The sequence below is a fragment of the Penicillium odoratum genome (assembly GCF_028828045.1).
Source record: "Penicillium odoratum strain IBT 22623 chromosome Unknown utg000005l_segment0_segment0, whole genome shotgun sequence".
NCBI lineage: Eukaryota > Fungi > Ascomycota > Eurotiomycetes > Eurotiales > Aspergillaceae > Penicillium > Penicillium odoratum.
In genome coordinates, this window is record NW_026643147.1 from 1,714,362 (window position 1) to 1,729,711 (window position 15,350).

At 47.3% G+C, this 15,350-nt stretch overlaps 6 protein-coding genes across 6 annotated transcripts; 4 read left to right on the top strand and 2 right to left on the bottom strand.

Annotated features, from left to right (window-relative positions):
- Nucleotides 1-62: 62 nt before the first annotated feature.
- On the top strand, nt 63-2,951 carry N7520_006198 (uncharacterized protein; the record flags this gene model as incomplete). The annotated part of the gene is made up of 3 exons (XM_057140132.1): nt 63-1,997; nt 2,053-2,442; nt 2,505-2,951. 3 exons carry the CDS (start codon nt 63-65, stop codon nt 2,949-2,951), a joined length of 2,772 nt encoding a protein of 923 aa, XP_056994138.1.
- Nucleotides 2,952-2,997: 46 nt separating this feature from the next.
- N7520_006199 (Mg2+ transporter protein CorA-like/Zinc transport protein ZntB) lies at nt 2,998-4,255 on the bottom strand (the record flags this gene model as incomplete). Its single annotated transcript, XM_057140133.1, has 3 exons — nt 2,998-3,267; nt 3,347-4,023; nt 4,108-4,255. 3 exons carry the CDS (start codon nt 4,253-4,255, stop codon nt 2,998-3,000), a joined length of 1,095 nt encoding a protein of 364 aa, XP_056994139.1.
- Nucleotides 4,256-5,605: 1,350 nt separating this feature from the next.
- N7520_006200 (proline-specific permease) lies at nt 5,606-8,033 on the top strand (the record flags this gene model as incomplete). Its single annotated transcript, XM_057140134.1, is given in 8 exon segments — nt 5,606-6,144; nt 6,191-6,344; nt 6,375-6,489; nt 6,669-6,729; nt 6,745-7,399; nt 7,456-7,544; nt 7,594-7,819; nt 7,875-8,033. The coding sequence occupies 8 exon segments, from the start codon at nt 5,606-5,608 to the stop codon at nt 8,031-8,033; spliced, it is 1,998 nt and encodes a 665-aa protein (XP_056994140.1).
- A 1,973-nt stretch (nt 8,034-10,006) lies between these two features.
- N7520_006201 (putative esterase) lies at nt 10,007-11,585 on the top strand (the record flags this gene model as incomplete). Its single annotated transcript, XM_057140135.1, has 4 exons — nt 10,007-10,330; nt 10,385-10,476; nt 10,526-11,046; nt 11,398-11,585. 4 exons carry the CDS (start codon nt 10,007-10,009, stop codon nt 11,583-11,585), a joined length of 1,125 nt encoding a protein of 374 aa, XP_056994141.1.
- Nucleotides 11,586-12,060: 475 nt separating this feature from the next.
- On the top strand, nt 12,061-13,127 carry N7520_006202 (hemolysin III family protein; the record flags this gene model as incomplete). The annotated part of the gene is made up of 3 exons (XM_057140136.1): nt 12,061-12,612; nt 12,683-12,913; nt 12,969-13,127. The coding sequence occupies 3 exons, from the start codon at nt 12,061-12,063 to the stop codon at nt 13,125-13,127; spliced, it is 942 nt and encodes a 313-aa protein (XP_056994142.1).
- Nucleotides 13,128-13,306: 179 nt separating this feature from the next.
- N7520_006203 (sugar porter family MFS transporter) lies at nt 13,307-14,987 on the bottom strand (the record flags this gene model as incomplete). The annotated part of the gene is made up of 2 exons (XM_057140137.1): nt 13,307-14,383; nt 14,448-14,987. The coding sequence occupies 2 exons, from the start codon at nt 14,985-14,987 to the stop codon at nt 13,307-13,309; spliced, it is 1,617 nt and encodes a 538-aa protein (XP_056994143.1).
- Nucleotides 14,988-15,350: the final 363 nt, after the last annotated feature.

Here is a 15,350-nt window from a genome sequence, read left to right on the forward strand (position 1 = left end):
GCGTTGTCGGAATACGAGAAGACGACGCTCACTGTCAACTCCCCACAGCCGTTGGCACAGTCATGGAATCCACCACGTACTTGGATTTATGCGAAGAGATTTACAAAAAAATCACGAACAGGCTACAAGGAACCCCCGAAGGTGGACGCCGCTTTGCTGGGACGGGGACAATGAAGGAAGTGCTGAATGACGATCTCCTGAGACAATTCTTCAGCAGTCTTGATATTCCTGAGTCCGTTTTGATGGCTACCAACTCCAGCATCGATGATTTGATACACAGGTTTGCTGAAAGAGACCTCTTTAACTTTCTGGCCACTCTGATATACATCACTTGCAACATCCACGCTGCGCGAACCTTCACTACCGAGCTTGTCGCTGGAGATGTCTGGGCTGCCAAGACTTATGAGCTACCAGTCGAGCGTACGGTTTTAGATGATCTATTTCGGGATCAGGTTACAGCGGACAAATTCATTGAGCATCAGGCATGCTTCTGCACCAAGGTTATTAAGAAGTGGCGAGAAAATATCATTAAAAACCCAGACGGACAGCGTCTTCCTTATCTCGAGGAAACGTTTCTGAACGAAGGCGCATTCGGTGCAGTGTACAAAGTTAAAATTGCTAAAGGCCATTTCTACGACCCGAACTTGAAATCTGCCAACGACGAACCGATAGAAATTGCACGCAAAGACTACATCAGGTCTTCCCGGGAAAACGAAAATGAGGCGCTCATCATGAGAAAGATTGTGTCTGCCCAGTGGTCTTGCAAGAATATCGTGGAAAGCTACGGCAGTCTTGTAGTTGGCCCAAAGACATACAGTCTGTTCATGCCGCTCGCCGTATGTGACCTGTGGGAATATATGACGCAGTTGAGGCGCCATAGACCCGATAAATTGGCGATCATCCAGGCTGCTCAGGGCCTTGCGAATGGGTTAAATTTTCTTCATACAGGAATCAATACGACCAACGAGAGACTGGTTTGTTACCATATGGATCTCAAGCCCAGGAATATTCTGGTGTTTTCAGAGGAAGTCGAAGGAAACATTCATTATATTTGGAAGATAAGTGACTTCGGTATGTCTCGCGTGAAAACAGTCCGCACAGATCAGTCTGGGCTACATAGCGTGAAAGAGAACAACTTCAACGGCCCCTTCGTTCGGCGTGAACAGCCAGAGGATGCGACTGGGACTTTGAATCGGCGAGAACAATCAACGTACCTTGGACCGGAATCTATCTCTGCGAACCGAAATATGAAGACGAGTAGCGATGTATGGTCGCTTGGTTGTGTCATTAGCGTCTTATTCGCATATTTGGAAGATGGGGCCGACGGAGTGGAAACTTACTCAGACAAGCGAGTAGCCCACCCTAAATCCCAGGGCTACGATCGCTTCTTCGTCCGAGATGGAGGATTCAGGCCCTTTCAAGTCAATCCCGAGGTCAGAAAGATGCATGACTATCTAATTATCAAAGCACGACAGCGAAACCCCAATGAAGGGGCAGCAGTCCGGCTTATGTTAGAGTACCTGGAGAACGAGGTTTTCAAAGACCAATCGAAGCGATGCAAAGTGTCGGACATGGAAGAGACCCTCCGAAGAACAAGAATGATATATGAGAACCTGGAGCAACCACCAATACAAAGTCAAAGCGTGTCACAACATCCCAATTGGATTACAACAATACGCAGCCGATTATCGAGTGGCATTGGTCGCGGAAAAGTGAGTCCTCATGCAGATAATAGACTCCAGAGGATGTTTCTGGATGGTAAAGAGCCTTTCAAGGGATGTGAAATCTCTCCCGATGGGTATATTGTTGCCTTCTGGTCTGATTCCATGATATCAATTTACACATCTAACACACTGCCTTTGGCAGAGGCAAGTGAGCTAGTTCCAGTGGCAAAATCGGCAGGAGAATTCATAGAACCAGATCTTCATTTTATCTGGAAATCCGTGAGCGTAACGGACAAGTACCTAATAGCATCCACATCAGGGGGAAACTTCAGGGTGAGCGCTGAGTCTCAAAGAACATCAACTACGGAAAAACTAATTTTTAATATAGTGTTATGTTTTTGATTTCCAAAGAGGCCCCTCGCCCGGTGAAAACCTCTTATATCCACATTGTTATTCCTTGTCATCACTTCCAGAAATCAAGCGACTTGCCCTCTCCCCCGACAGCCAGACTATCGTTTTTATTCTGCGTGATGCAAATGATGAAAACAATCCGGGGACTCTGTACCGCGCTCCGGTGACAGCTGTTGGGGACTGTGAGCGCCTATGTCAGCTAGATTGGCCAGCAGCGGATGCTATACAGCTTTTCTTTTCAACAAACCAAGATATATGGATTGTTTTTCGACCGAATCTCAATTCTCTCGATCCGGAGCACAAAATCCCCATCTTTCATATCTGCCTTCAGCAGAAGCAGATAGATCCTCTCATAATTGAACTTCAAGTAAGTAATCACCGTGGAGGGTTAGTGTAATATGTTGTTATACGCTTTCTAACGCGAAAAAGGGCTTCGATATCAACACAACAGTCGGCATCTTCACGACCCTAGCGCCTTTCAACAAAGTTCCCGACGCCTGCGCGGTTGTCACCCGTGAAGAAATGCTCCACATCAAAAGCCTCAATCCAGAAAAGCTGTTTCGCTCCGCCACAGCGGATATTCATACCTACCGAATCTTGAAACTGATGATGGGCTGGGATGATAAGAGACTATTTGCTGTGGGCAAGAGGTATCACAGAATGCTTTTGTTGGAAATCACCATGCCAGGGCTCAGGAGAAATGAAACCCCCATCACAAAGGAAATTTCCATCACAGAGCTGGCGGAGCTTCCAGGTCTTTCGGATGATGATGACTTCACAGAGAGATTGTCTTCCCAGGGTGACGAGAAATTCATTCTTCTCGCTGCCCTTACGAATGATAACCGACGCGCTATATACAGGTTCCGAATTCTTTGAGGCAGATATGAAAGCTTGAGTCTAGAGAGACATTTGAACACCTTTATCACGCATGAAATTCCTCCATCTCCCTCTCGTACGTGCTCATTCCTGTGAGCCTACGCATCATAGCTTGGAGGTTGATTTGGGGAACCGCTGGTCTTCTTGCGGGGAGCCTGGGGAGCGGTATGCTACCGCGGTGTTCTAGCAAGTAGTAGAGAGCGAAGGTAAGAGCGGTTAGCCCGACCGATGAAAGGAAAAAAATCCATATCATAGGCGTGGCGACAATAGCTGATTTTTGTTCGTCCATAGCGAAGAAATTCATGCCAAACAAGGTCTATCATAGTGTTAGCAACGTTGAAAATCTTTCTGCCATAGGAGGCCATGTATGGCAAAATCGAGTCGTAAATACTTACAGCCAGGAACGAGGGTGGGAGATAGAACAAAGTTAGTCTGGTTATGAATATTGCAGACTTATTCAGCTGGAATATCTGCTTATTTTGTTCGCCAGTGACAACTTGGTCTCGAAGCAGTAGCGTATCAGCTAGAAGTCGAGCAACAGATTGAACTTGTTGCTGTAGATGTATTGACGTCCGAGAATAGGCGATGCACTGTCGACGTTGATTCTTCAGATCCTGCAACTCGAAATCCGTAGATGGGGTTGGGCCCATGGAGCCAATCAGTGTACAGAGCTCATCGAGGACATCTTTTGTCCCCGCTAGCATGGTCGGCATTTGAAGAAAATCGCTTTCTAACTTGGTCAACACGTTGAGGGTGCTATATTTTAAACTCAAAGGCTCGTCAATGAATGCTGCAAATGTTGGGCTGGCTAGAGTTAGGAATTTGCGTTCACGTTCCAAGATGCTATTTCTCCACGCCGGCAAGTATGTCGAGAACAAGACCGAGTGAATCCAAAAAGGATTGTTCTTTATCTCTGAACAATGATTGCGTAACATATCCTCTGCCTTGAGGAGTGCCTTTGACCGGGGCGTTGGGTTGATTAGGACGAACGTGCTTCGCGATGTCGCACAGTCATATCTATGGTACAGGCCAGTTTGGCGAATCGTCCACTTGTCAACCTTTGCCTTGTACTCTGGGTATCTTATTGTGTAAGATATTTCTAATCTTCGATTAGTAACTTTGTCATAAATCCAGCCATATAGGGGTGATCTCTTACCAATACAAGAGCCAGTGCGTGACTCGGTGTATGGTACACAAAATACTTGCTCCAGGTCTAGGCGGTATTGGCTGCGATCAAAAAAGGACAACGGAAGTTGCCAAAATGCCGAGTTGATATCATGCTCGAGCACAATATTATCGAGCATGGGCTTGGTTATCTGCAGTGGTTGCCAGGAGTTTGCCTGGCATATTGATCTGGTTCATGTTAGATAGTCATAGCTAGTGCCAAGCTATTAAATACTCACATCAGGCGGCACGAATACGTGTGCTTCTCAGTAATTTGGAAAGTTTCGGTTAGATCTTCCAGCGTGAAAGCCTCATACTTCTGACACGAGTGCGTGGCTGGATCTTCGGCATGGGGGCCAAGATCAAATACCTGGACAGGCTTGGTAATTTGATCGAGGCAGCAGTTTTGTATCGAGATCATGATATGTGGGAATACACTTTTAAGGGATAGATAACCGAGAATTCAAGATGAACTGATATATTTGAATCGGAAAAAAAATCTTCAAAGTAAGGCGTTTCTGTGGGCGTTTTCAGGGGCCTCGCCTCTCCCTGCGCCCCATGACCTGCGACATCCTGCGCCTCATACCCCACGTACATCCCGTATCACACAGTCTCATCCTATCAAACTCATTCTTCCTCACTATCGTCTGCTATTTGGGCTGGTCTGAGCGAAAGGGTGTCAGTACGCTAAATCACTCCGCCCAGTCAAAAAATCTTACAGAAGCTCGCTCTGGGGTCCAGGAAATGTCAGTCTAAGTTTATACAACTATGGAATGGATCATCGCGTACAGCCTCAACTTTTCGCGGTGCGATAAATGAATATTCGTCGTTCTGCATCTGTTCGCTGTCAGCCTCATAATACAGGAACGAGCAGGAATGTGGATACAAAACCCTAATTTTAAAGTCCGTGACATTAGAGAACAGCTCCCGCAGCCTTGCTTCGAGTCGTTCCATTCTGAGATAGCGAGCGGCAGTGTTCTGCCGAGTCTGTTCTTGCACAACGGGTGGCATACTGATCGGAAGGATTAATATGGCTAGCAACCTTGTAAGCAGGACCGGCAATTCATAAACCCCCTGCGGCTGAAACCGAAGCAAGTATTGGCCACGTCACGAACACATTGCACGGGTCAATGAGAGGGGAAATCCGTGTTATCTGCGGTGCAGTCTTATCACCTGTGAGAAATACGAGGTTATCTCGGGCTAATGCAGCACTATGCTAGATACGGAAATACCCGTCCACCTATAGGCTGGCCCCAGAAAAAGAAACCATGCCTGGAGGCGCGCCCAGGTGAAATTCGGGCTGATGCACCTTGATTCGTTGCCTAAAGCCACGCCACAAGAGATAAATGCGGGGGCCATGTTCTTCTGGAATACCTTAGGAATCCAGTGTCAAAATAATGTGGCTCATGCTCACCAAGTAACCGGATCAGTGCTTGACTTTTTGTGAACAAGGCAAGGAGAGATTGTGACCGGTCAAGGTTACTTCAAACATGTCAGTGTCACTTGAGCTGCATGACTGGCCGACAGAGAGGGTAGCAACATCTTCACCGACTGGGGTGCCCTGTACTGTGGCTGGTGAGACAGCGACCCAGGAGAGAGAACAGAGGCCCGATCTTCTAACACCAGCATCCCTCCGAGTCGTATCCAATACCAGAAGCGCTTCAACTGAGGAAACTTTAGTCAATTCGGATCATGATGCCGGTTTCAGGCGACGGGTCGGGGAAACAATAGTCGTCGGCCCACGAGAAGACAGGACGGTGAACCGAAAGCTCAAAGGGATTCATTTATTCATGATCACAATCAACGCAACCCTTGGAATCGGTCTCTACTGGCGAGGTGGACAAATTCTGGAGCTTGGAGGTCCTCTAGCAGTTGTTTTGTCCTACTTTCTTGTTGGTTGCTTGGTTTGGGCTATCATGCAAGGCATTACCGAAATGTTATGCATCTGGCCAATTCCCGGTGCTCTTTCAATGTACGTCAGCAAGTTTGTTGATGAAGAGCTGGGTATTGCTGTTGGTATTGCATACTGGTAAGACATATTCATTCAAGGTCCAAACTGGGCTAATATCCAACAGGTTTACGTACTCGATGTCTTTTTCCACGCTTCTCGCAACATTAGCGGCCGAATTCGACTACTGGAATGCTTTCAACAGCCGTGGTGTGCATGCAGGGCTGATTTTTGCGGCTGTTCCTATAACATTGGTTATGATCAATATGCTCAGGATTGAGGTATGTTCAAGTTTCTACTTTGGTAAATAGAGCATTCCTAATTGTTTTATCAAGTCATATGGTCTCATAGAGGTCATAACTGGGTCTTTCAAGATTTTCTTTATGTTTGTCATCTTTGTTTTTTTGATCATAATCAATCGAGAAGGTAAGGAAATCTCAATTTTGCTTGGCCTATGGCAGCTCCTTTCGCTCCTTGGAGGATATGCACATGTGTGCTAACTTCTCTCAGCTGCACCAGATACTGGGGAACCTCTTGGCGTGAGATGTAGGTATACTTTGCTTCCAGGATATTACCCTAGCACAATTTGATACTGACCTCTATAGACTGGTCTAAACCTGTGACCTTTGATGACACAGCTGCTAAAAATTGGCCGATCGCACTATGGTAAGCCCTCAGCAGTAACGTCAATGTCTTCAATTCACTGATATACCACAGTATGTGTATTTCAACAGCGGTATTCTCATTTGTCGGGGTCGAGGTCGTTGCCGCGTCTGCCTTGGAAGCGAAATGGCCTCAGCATGGAAGAGACGCAGAAAATTCATGCTCCAAGGCAAGCCCCAAAAGCCCCCTAGTTGGGAGTGGGGTCAAGTTCTCCGCCATATACATATCCGTCCTTGCAACGGTTGCTTATACCCTGAGCGGGTTTCTCGTCAGTCTCGATATTCAATCTGCCGACTGCAGGTTACCTCGGGTGACCTGGGATACGACAAGTACCCACTGTAAGGATCCTGGCAGTCAATCTGCTTTTGTTATGATCGCCAAAGGCTCCAAAATTAAACATCTGGCCGATGTAATCAATGTTTTTCTTGTATTCACCTGCCTATCATGTGCGGGTACAAATCTCTACATCTCGTCACGCGCGTTATTTGGCCTCACTAGCCAGCTGAAAGGGGGGAAGGGCCAGAGTTGGCATATACGTGTTTTGGCAAAGCTTGGAAAGACAGATCACCGCAAGGTTCCCAGGCGAGCCATAGTATTTTCTGCGGTGGCATTTTGCTGGATCCCATTTCTACAGCTTATCCAAGGTTCCGAAGCTCAATCCTCGATTAATGTGGTAGGCTTGCTGCAGCGTCATATGCTTCTGACTTGAAAGCTAATGTTCGTGTCTAGCTTATTGAAGTTCTGAGTGAGATGGCATCTGTCGGTCTTTTAATTGTCTGGGCTTGCGTGTGTCTCGCATTCATCCGGTATCATGGCTGGTGAGTTTAGACAATGATCCGATATAGGACAACCGTTAACTTCAATCAGCACCCAAACCATAATAAAAAACCAAGAATTCCTTGACCGAGACGATGTCGCTCAGGTCGTGCGCAATAGTCGCAATTACCCCTATCGCAGCCACAGCCAGCCGCTATTGGCCTGGGTAGCCTTCGTGGGTTGTTGCACTGTTCTACTTGTGACGAACATGGCTTCCTTATGGCATCGGTTTCATCTCTTGCCTTTTTTAACGCCTTTTATGTCGTCTTATTTAACAGTAAGAAAAGATCTCGACATTCAGGAACTCTATGGCTAATGAACTTAATCTCCAGATCCTGGTATTTATTGGGATGTGGGTCTTACTGAAGGTGCTTCGAGGAGCAAAGTGGTCGCTCGTTGACTTGTCGCGGGCCCAGAGAGTTGCTAAAATATTACGGGGCTTGCATGAAATGCGCGCAGCGACAATGACAGACAGGACACCATCATATTGAGGAGTAAGAAGCGGCGATTGGTATTTACAAGCTCAGCAAGAAATGTACATTAACACCCTAATTGGCCAATGATACGTGTAACCATGATGTTAATATGCTGTGTCTTCCTGATAATCCGATGCTGTCCGCAGAGGCCAATCAAGCAAGGGCATCCACTTGTCATCCAGGGAGTATTTAATTGCTTCAATGATTGATTGAGGCCAGCGCTTCATATACCACCTCGAGCTTGAGTAAAGGAGCAGAACGCAATAATACGCGAACACCAACAGTGCCTCGGGTCTTCTTTCTCCGAGCAGGGATAGAAACTTTGGGTCTAATGACGATGACCATAGAATTGCGACAACAATATTCATCGACGGACGGGTATCAGCAATTATTTTCTCGAGGCTTTTTATTGACTCCAGACATATCCCCACAATCCTATCGTCCGAGCTCATAGCACGAATCGCGTCAGATAGAGCTTGAAGGCGCGTTACTGCCATGAGAATTGTTGACGAATCTGACTTTTCAGAAGGCGATGCACGATATCGGTACGATATCAGAGGCGCCACTGGACCCTGCCATAGGGCTGATGAGATCACCGGATTCTTGAAAAGCACAGGTAGGCCTCCACTGAGTATAATCCACTCCGATAGCTGATTATCAAGCCACAAAGTAATGTCCGCGGCCGGATTGGACTGGAGTGACTGGAAGATTTCCGATTGGCGAGCCAATGATGTAATGAATATAAGTAATGCGCATGCAAAGGCGGCATGGCAAGTCTCAGCATTGAGCTCGGAAAGGCTGCATCGGAAGCCTTTTAAGGCATTATCATAATGGCTGTGAGCAGCCATAAGGTATTCGTCAGGAACATCCCCCGTGTTCGAACCAGTGGAAGAGGTAGCTGGCGAAAATGATGTAATTGGTTTTCCTTTCAGTCGCACAATGTGGAAAGCTGATAATGATAGTATACAATGAAGTAAATAATCATGCTGAAAGCCAAGCTCAACAAAGACTATGGAGTAATATTTCGAGATGTCGGTATCGTTGACACTCGATATAGACAAGGCCGTTATGGTTGTGAAATGATGAAGAAGCTCCATATCCAGCATGGAGCTCCTTGAAAATTTCATCCCATCAGATGGCGATTCAGCAAAAGAGCAGTCAGCCCGACGATTCTTGACACACTGCGCACAGGGAACGATGCCATTTTCGTCGCATTTGATTTTGCGTGTTTTGCACTGGAGACATCCCTTCCGACTTTTCAGATGTTTTCGCCGCGTTGTTTCAGAGGACATCACGACAAGGGCCTTGTCGGCAATCGAATGAACGATTTGCCTTGGCAGTCGAAAGTGACTTTCTTATCTTCATCGTGGCGCCATCTGGGAATAGCGGTAGGAGTCGGCAGATTGGCCTGATATTGTTGATGCCTGAGGCTACTTCAGGCCTGACTGGACTAACATGGATATCAAGATTTCAAGATATCACAGGCCTTCTAGGAGCTAGGCAATTCTTAGCTTCAGGGTCTCGACCCGTAAAGATTAAGGAATTTTCTTTTTTGACTCGTCTTGTTGGGCGTTGCTTGGGTTACACTTGATGTCGCTTGGCGAGGCTCCCAAATGCAGATTATTCGGGGTCTATACCTAAACTAGACTAATAAGCCACGATAGCCCCCAAACAGCTTATGATCGTTGTTGTTATCCAACGGTTCTATCACGCCATGGTATAAGCGCTCAATCGTCTCACGAAAATCGCCTGAAATTAGGCTACCGATTTTCCGATCGCACGCTATTCTGCAAAGTTAAATCGTGCTAAGCCCCTGATTTTGGGAAACTGACCTGAACCAATCATCAGGAAATGAAAATTCCTATTATTCCGAATAATATCAAGTGCGGGTCAGAATTAAAGTGGATTCGTGTTTAAAAGGTTCTTTGTTTCTGGACCCTGAGGATTTGATTTCAAGCTTCTTTCACTTCAATCCTGCCTCAGTCACCATGCGACCACCAATACCCATCAATTTGATTATTCGCGCTTGCTTACTGTGTGTCGCCTTGCTATCGCCATTTGTTGCGACTGGATCTCCTGATTCCAATCCAGTCCCCACTATCACAACCGATCGTGATGATATCACCATTTTACGAGCGCGGGCTGAGAATCAGTTCTTGCTCCGGATTATGCCATTGGGAGCATCCATCACCAATGGATATCGTTCAACAGGACACAATGGCTACCGGAACTGGATCAGACAGCAGCTCCGTTACGAGGGCTGGGATGTGGAGATGGTCGGGAGTTTAAGGAATGGCACGATGATTGACAATGTGAGTGATCTTTGGCTTCGACTTTGGAAAGCACTGACTGATTTCCAATTTCAGTTCAATGAGGGTCATTTTGGCTTTAGAGTTGATCAGCTATCCAAAGAAGCTGTGAAAACTACCCCGCAACAGCCCAATTTGATCCTGCTCAAGTCAGTTCGTTTCTTCAGTTGACAGATATCCATACTAATGTGTCAATAGCGCCGGCACCGACGACGCATTACAAAATCACCACGTTGGCACCACTGGAGTCCGAATGAATTCTCTTCTTGATCTCCTCTTTGAGAAAGTTCCCAACACGACAATCATTCTCTCGACGCTGCTGCCAAACAAGAAATCGCCACAAGTGGTCGAATGGATCAGCGACCAGTATCGCGTGCTTGCTGCCAAGCGACGCAAAAGCGGCGATCGAATCGTTTTAGCCGACATGAGCAGTTTTATTAAATTGGACGAATTGGCCGATGCAACTCACCCGACAGACGTTGGGTATAAGAGAATGGCATCGGTGTGGTGGGCCGCAATTGAAGATGCATTACAGGAGAACATGATCCAACGGTTCAATTACACAATCACAAACAAACTGGAAAAGGCCTTGGACAACAGTACCAGCAATCCCAATCTGCCTTCCTACACGGCCCCTCCCCAGCCTACAAATACCAATCATGGAGTTCCCCGTTTTCCGCGAAGAATATCCCTAATAGTGGGGATTTTCCTTGTCCTTGGTAAGTTTGATTAATCCTTCGTTCTTATCTTATAGAAAACTAACAGAAGCAGTGTTGGTCTCGCTATGAGTGCAATTGCATTATCGACATCATAGACTACGTGCAAGCGTTCTTCTTTTTACTTATACCCCATACTTCATTTGATGCCCCATCTTTCATGCACATTTGATGGATTTGAACATACTTTCCTGGGGGATTCCCTGTGAATCCTATGAATTCAAATGAGCACAGCAAAGAAACATTTTCAATACCCGCAAACTCGAACGCAAAAGCCTCTTTGACAAGTTTTTATCCAACAATAGACGGCTCCACTGATCAAATAGATCCATTTGTCTACTTTTTAGCATATAGTCATGCAATTTGACACTATTCTTCAGTTTCCCTACCCATTCACCAAATCTCGATCAGACTTTAAATCCATTGCGTATTCTGCCCTTCAAAATACCTTCGACCACTCGATCAAAAAGCAACGAAAGAAGGAGGGTGAGCTAGAGCCGGCAGCTGCTATGCTGGCGAAAAAGAAGAAGGTGATGCTGTAGAGCCTGCCGTAGCACCTGCTGGGGAACCTGCTGTTGTTGAAGGACCTCACCCGAATTGTCAAAATTCCTTAATGTTGTTGAAGCCGATTCTCCCCCTCGCATCAAGCCCCCTCGCCATAAAAGATAGAAGCACGAGTAAAGAACCCATTGACGACTAATAAAAAGGGCTGTTATCTTTAAGTGACTATTCGACCGATCTGGTACTTCAAATAACCAGGTCTGACGATCTCCTCGTGATTCACCCGACTATACTCGATTTATCATTGAATCAGATCCCGTGCGACCCGAATACTGGGGAAGAATTTTCCAAGGTTGAAGAGTAGTATTGGCAACTGATCTACATATCACTAAGCCCCTCATTCAAACAATCACCAGGAACCACAAACCCCCGTGGTATCTCAAACAACCCACATGGCTTAGGAATACTTCTTCTGATCCAAAAGCCCACCCTCTAAGACTCTCCCTACTACCAACCATGCAACAATCACCCTTACGACCACCACGTCAGCGAAAACAGCCCTCACCTCACACAACCAAAAACCAACCACTGCGATACATTCCACCCACCCAACAGCAACAGCTCTTGTCCTACAACGATATCCCAGCCTGGTACTCAGATAACCCCTACATCCTAACAGGCTACCGCCCCATCTCGAATTCCACTCAAAGCTGCCTATCAAGTCTCTTCTACTTACACAACGAATCAGTCAATATCTACACCCATCTCGTCCCATCGATCTCACTTCTTCTCGCGGAGTGGACACTCTACCAATACATCCAGATATGGTACCCCCATGCCGCAATCCAGGATCAAGCTATCTTCGCATTTTTCCTCCTAACAGCAACGATTTGTCTCGGGATGTCGGCGATTTTCCATACGCTCATGAACCATTCGGAAAAGGTTTGTAATCGATGGCTACAGTTGGATTTTATTGGCATTGTTATTCTTACTATGGGAAATTTTGTTTCTGGGATTCATATGGTTTTTTATTGTGAACGACGTTTGAAATATATTTATTGGGGGATGGTATGTGCGGTTCTGTTTACACTGGTTTGAATGTCAGTGTAGCAGGATGTGGATGCTGATGGTATTTTAGACTGGGATACTCGGTGCATCATCGCTTATGGTACTTGTCAATCCGCGTTTCCAGGGTCTACAGTGGCGCACGTTTCGGGTTGGGACTTTCATGGCGATGGGTCTTTCGGGGATCGCGCCACTTGTTCATGGGGTTGCGGTTTTTGGGTTTTCGCAGATGATGAGGCAGTCTGGGGCTCCGTTTTATATTGCCGAAGGCGTGCTTCTTGGTCTTGGGGCTGTGGTCTATACTGTTCGTTCTGTGAGTTATAGCATTTGAATGATTGCTAATTGGTGCTTGTAAACAGGCCCGGGTTCCGGAGTCGTTTGGGCCGGGGAAATTCGATATTTTCGGGTCGTCTCATCAGATCTTTCATGTCTTGGTGGTGCTTGCTACCGTCTTACAGTTTGCGGGGATCCTATGGGCGTATGATTACAATTACTATAATCGGGTTTGTGACTTTTAGAGTATGGGGCATAATGAAGAGAATGTGTGTGAAAAGAAGCGCAATGTATGCATGCATTCATTTAGCGTGACACCGTGTCAGGCTCGTCGTAATCAAAAAATCGCATCTATGTACGGTTCTAATGTATTCTATATACAAGAGTTTATAAAAAAGCAAAACAAAAACATGAAACCAAGTCCTTAGACCCTCTCGGTGCCCTCGGAGTCATCTTGGTTCTCTTGGTGGACAGCGTGGTCCTTAATTTCGTAACGGAACTCCTCGTCCTCCCGGCGGAGGATCTCCTTGAGCTGCTCATTGGCGCGCCAGACAGGCTTGCACTGGAACAGACGGTCGACACGCTCCAGAGGGATACCGGAGGTCTCGGGGATGAGGAAGAAGGCGAAGAAGAAGGCCAGGAAGGAGAGAGATGCGAAGAACATGTACACTCCGTATCCCATAGCGGCGAACATCTGCTCGGTGAAGCGAGAGACGAGGAAGTTGAAGAGCCAGTTGCTAGAGGTGGTGCAGGCCTGGGCAAGGGAACGGAAGTTGGGGTCGAAGAACTCGGAGTTGATAACCCAGGGAGTACCGTTCCAGGTGGGGGTGTAGACAGCGGTCCACAGGTAGAAGAAGAAGATGGCGGCAATACCACTGCCGTTGAGGGAGGTGATGTTGTGCTTGGTGGGCTCAACGATGTAAACGTAGGCACCGATGATCCACATGCAAATGGAACCAGTAACGGCACCGACGAGCAAGAGCTTGCGGCGACCGAATTGGTCGACCAGGAAGAGCAACCAGACAACAGTCATCACAGCCTTGACGACACCGAAGATACCGGTCATGATGTCGACAGTGTTGGTCTGAACACCCAGAGACTTGAAGATAGTGGGGGAGTAGTAGTTGATGGCGTTGATACCAGATCCATTCTGCCAGAAGAAGAGCATGCAACCCAAGAACAGACGGTAGCAGAGCAAGGGGCGTTCGCGAAGAGCCTTGAATGGCTGCCAGAAGCCCATGCCAACGGTAGCCCTTTGGGCCTCGATGGCAGCGTCAATAGCAGCAACCTCCTCAGTGATGTAGATGTCGCTAGGAGTCAATTGACGGATCCAGCAGAGGTTGTTCATGGCCGTTGCGCGCTTCTCGTGCAGGAACAGCCAGCGGGGGGATTCCCGCATCCAGAGAGATCCCAGGAACAGGAAACCGGAGGGAATCAGCTGGATGGCGAAGGGAATCATCCACTGTTCACGATCGGAGGGAAGATGTTGCTCAACGCCGTACTAAACAATCCAATAATCAGCAACATAATCAAGAGAGAAAAACATTTCCGGAGCCATGACTCACGTTAATCCAGAAGCCCAGCATACCACCAAGCTGCCAGCCAAGTTCATACAGACCGACGAGACGACCACGAATGGCAGGAGGAGCCAGCTCAGCGAGGTAAATAGGGACAATGTTGGAGGCGATACCGGTTCCCAGACCAGACAAGACACGACCAGCGTACATCATACCCAAACCAGTACTGCTCGAGGAACCAACCTGAAGGGCAGCTCCGAGGATGAAAATTGCAGAAGAGATACTCAAACACACTTTGCGGCCAATCCAGTGGCTCAGGGCGTATGTGAGAAGGGCACCGAAGAAGGCACCGGCAATGAAGAGGGAGACGATATTTTCGCTGATCAAGTCCTGTCCTGCAGAGCTCAGTTTGTCTGTGCCAAACTCCTCCTGGAAGGAGGAGAGATCAATTGTAGTACCAATGAAGGCACTAGTATAACCGATCATGTTGGAACCGCATGATGCGATGGCGGCGAGGAGGTAGACACGCCAATTGTAGACGCTCTTGGGCGTCGGCCGATCCTCAACGAGATGAAGGATACCACCCATGGCTGTGGTGATGAACAGCAGTGAGAAATTTTCCGGAGGGTTGAGAGGCGAAAAATTTTTCGACTGGGGATGAAGGAGAAAGAATGGGACGAAGGGCAGACTAAGTATGTCTTTCCCCAGTGGTCTGTGGGTACCAAGGAAGTGGAAATCCTTTTTCACGCTTAACCCTCCCCACAACCTACGTTGCGTAGAACCCCAGAGGATGGGGCATGTATGGGGTTCCAAAGTGAGGCTACGCGACCTCTAGCATCCGTGCTAAATTCCCACGGGGTGGACACTGACCCGGGGTAGCGTTTTCCCCGGTGGAAACGTTCAGCCGGGTTCAACGAATCGTTTTCAGTATATATCCAACCAATCCCCCTT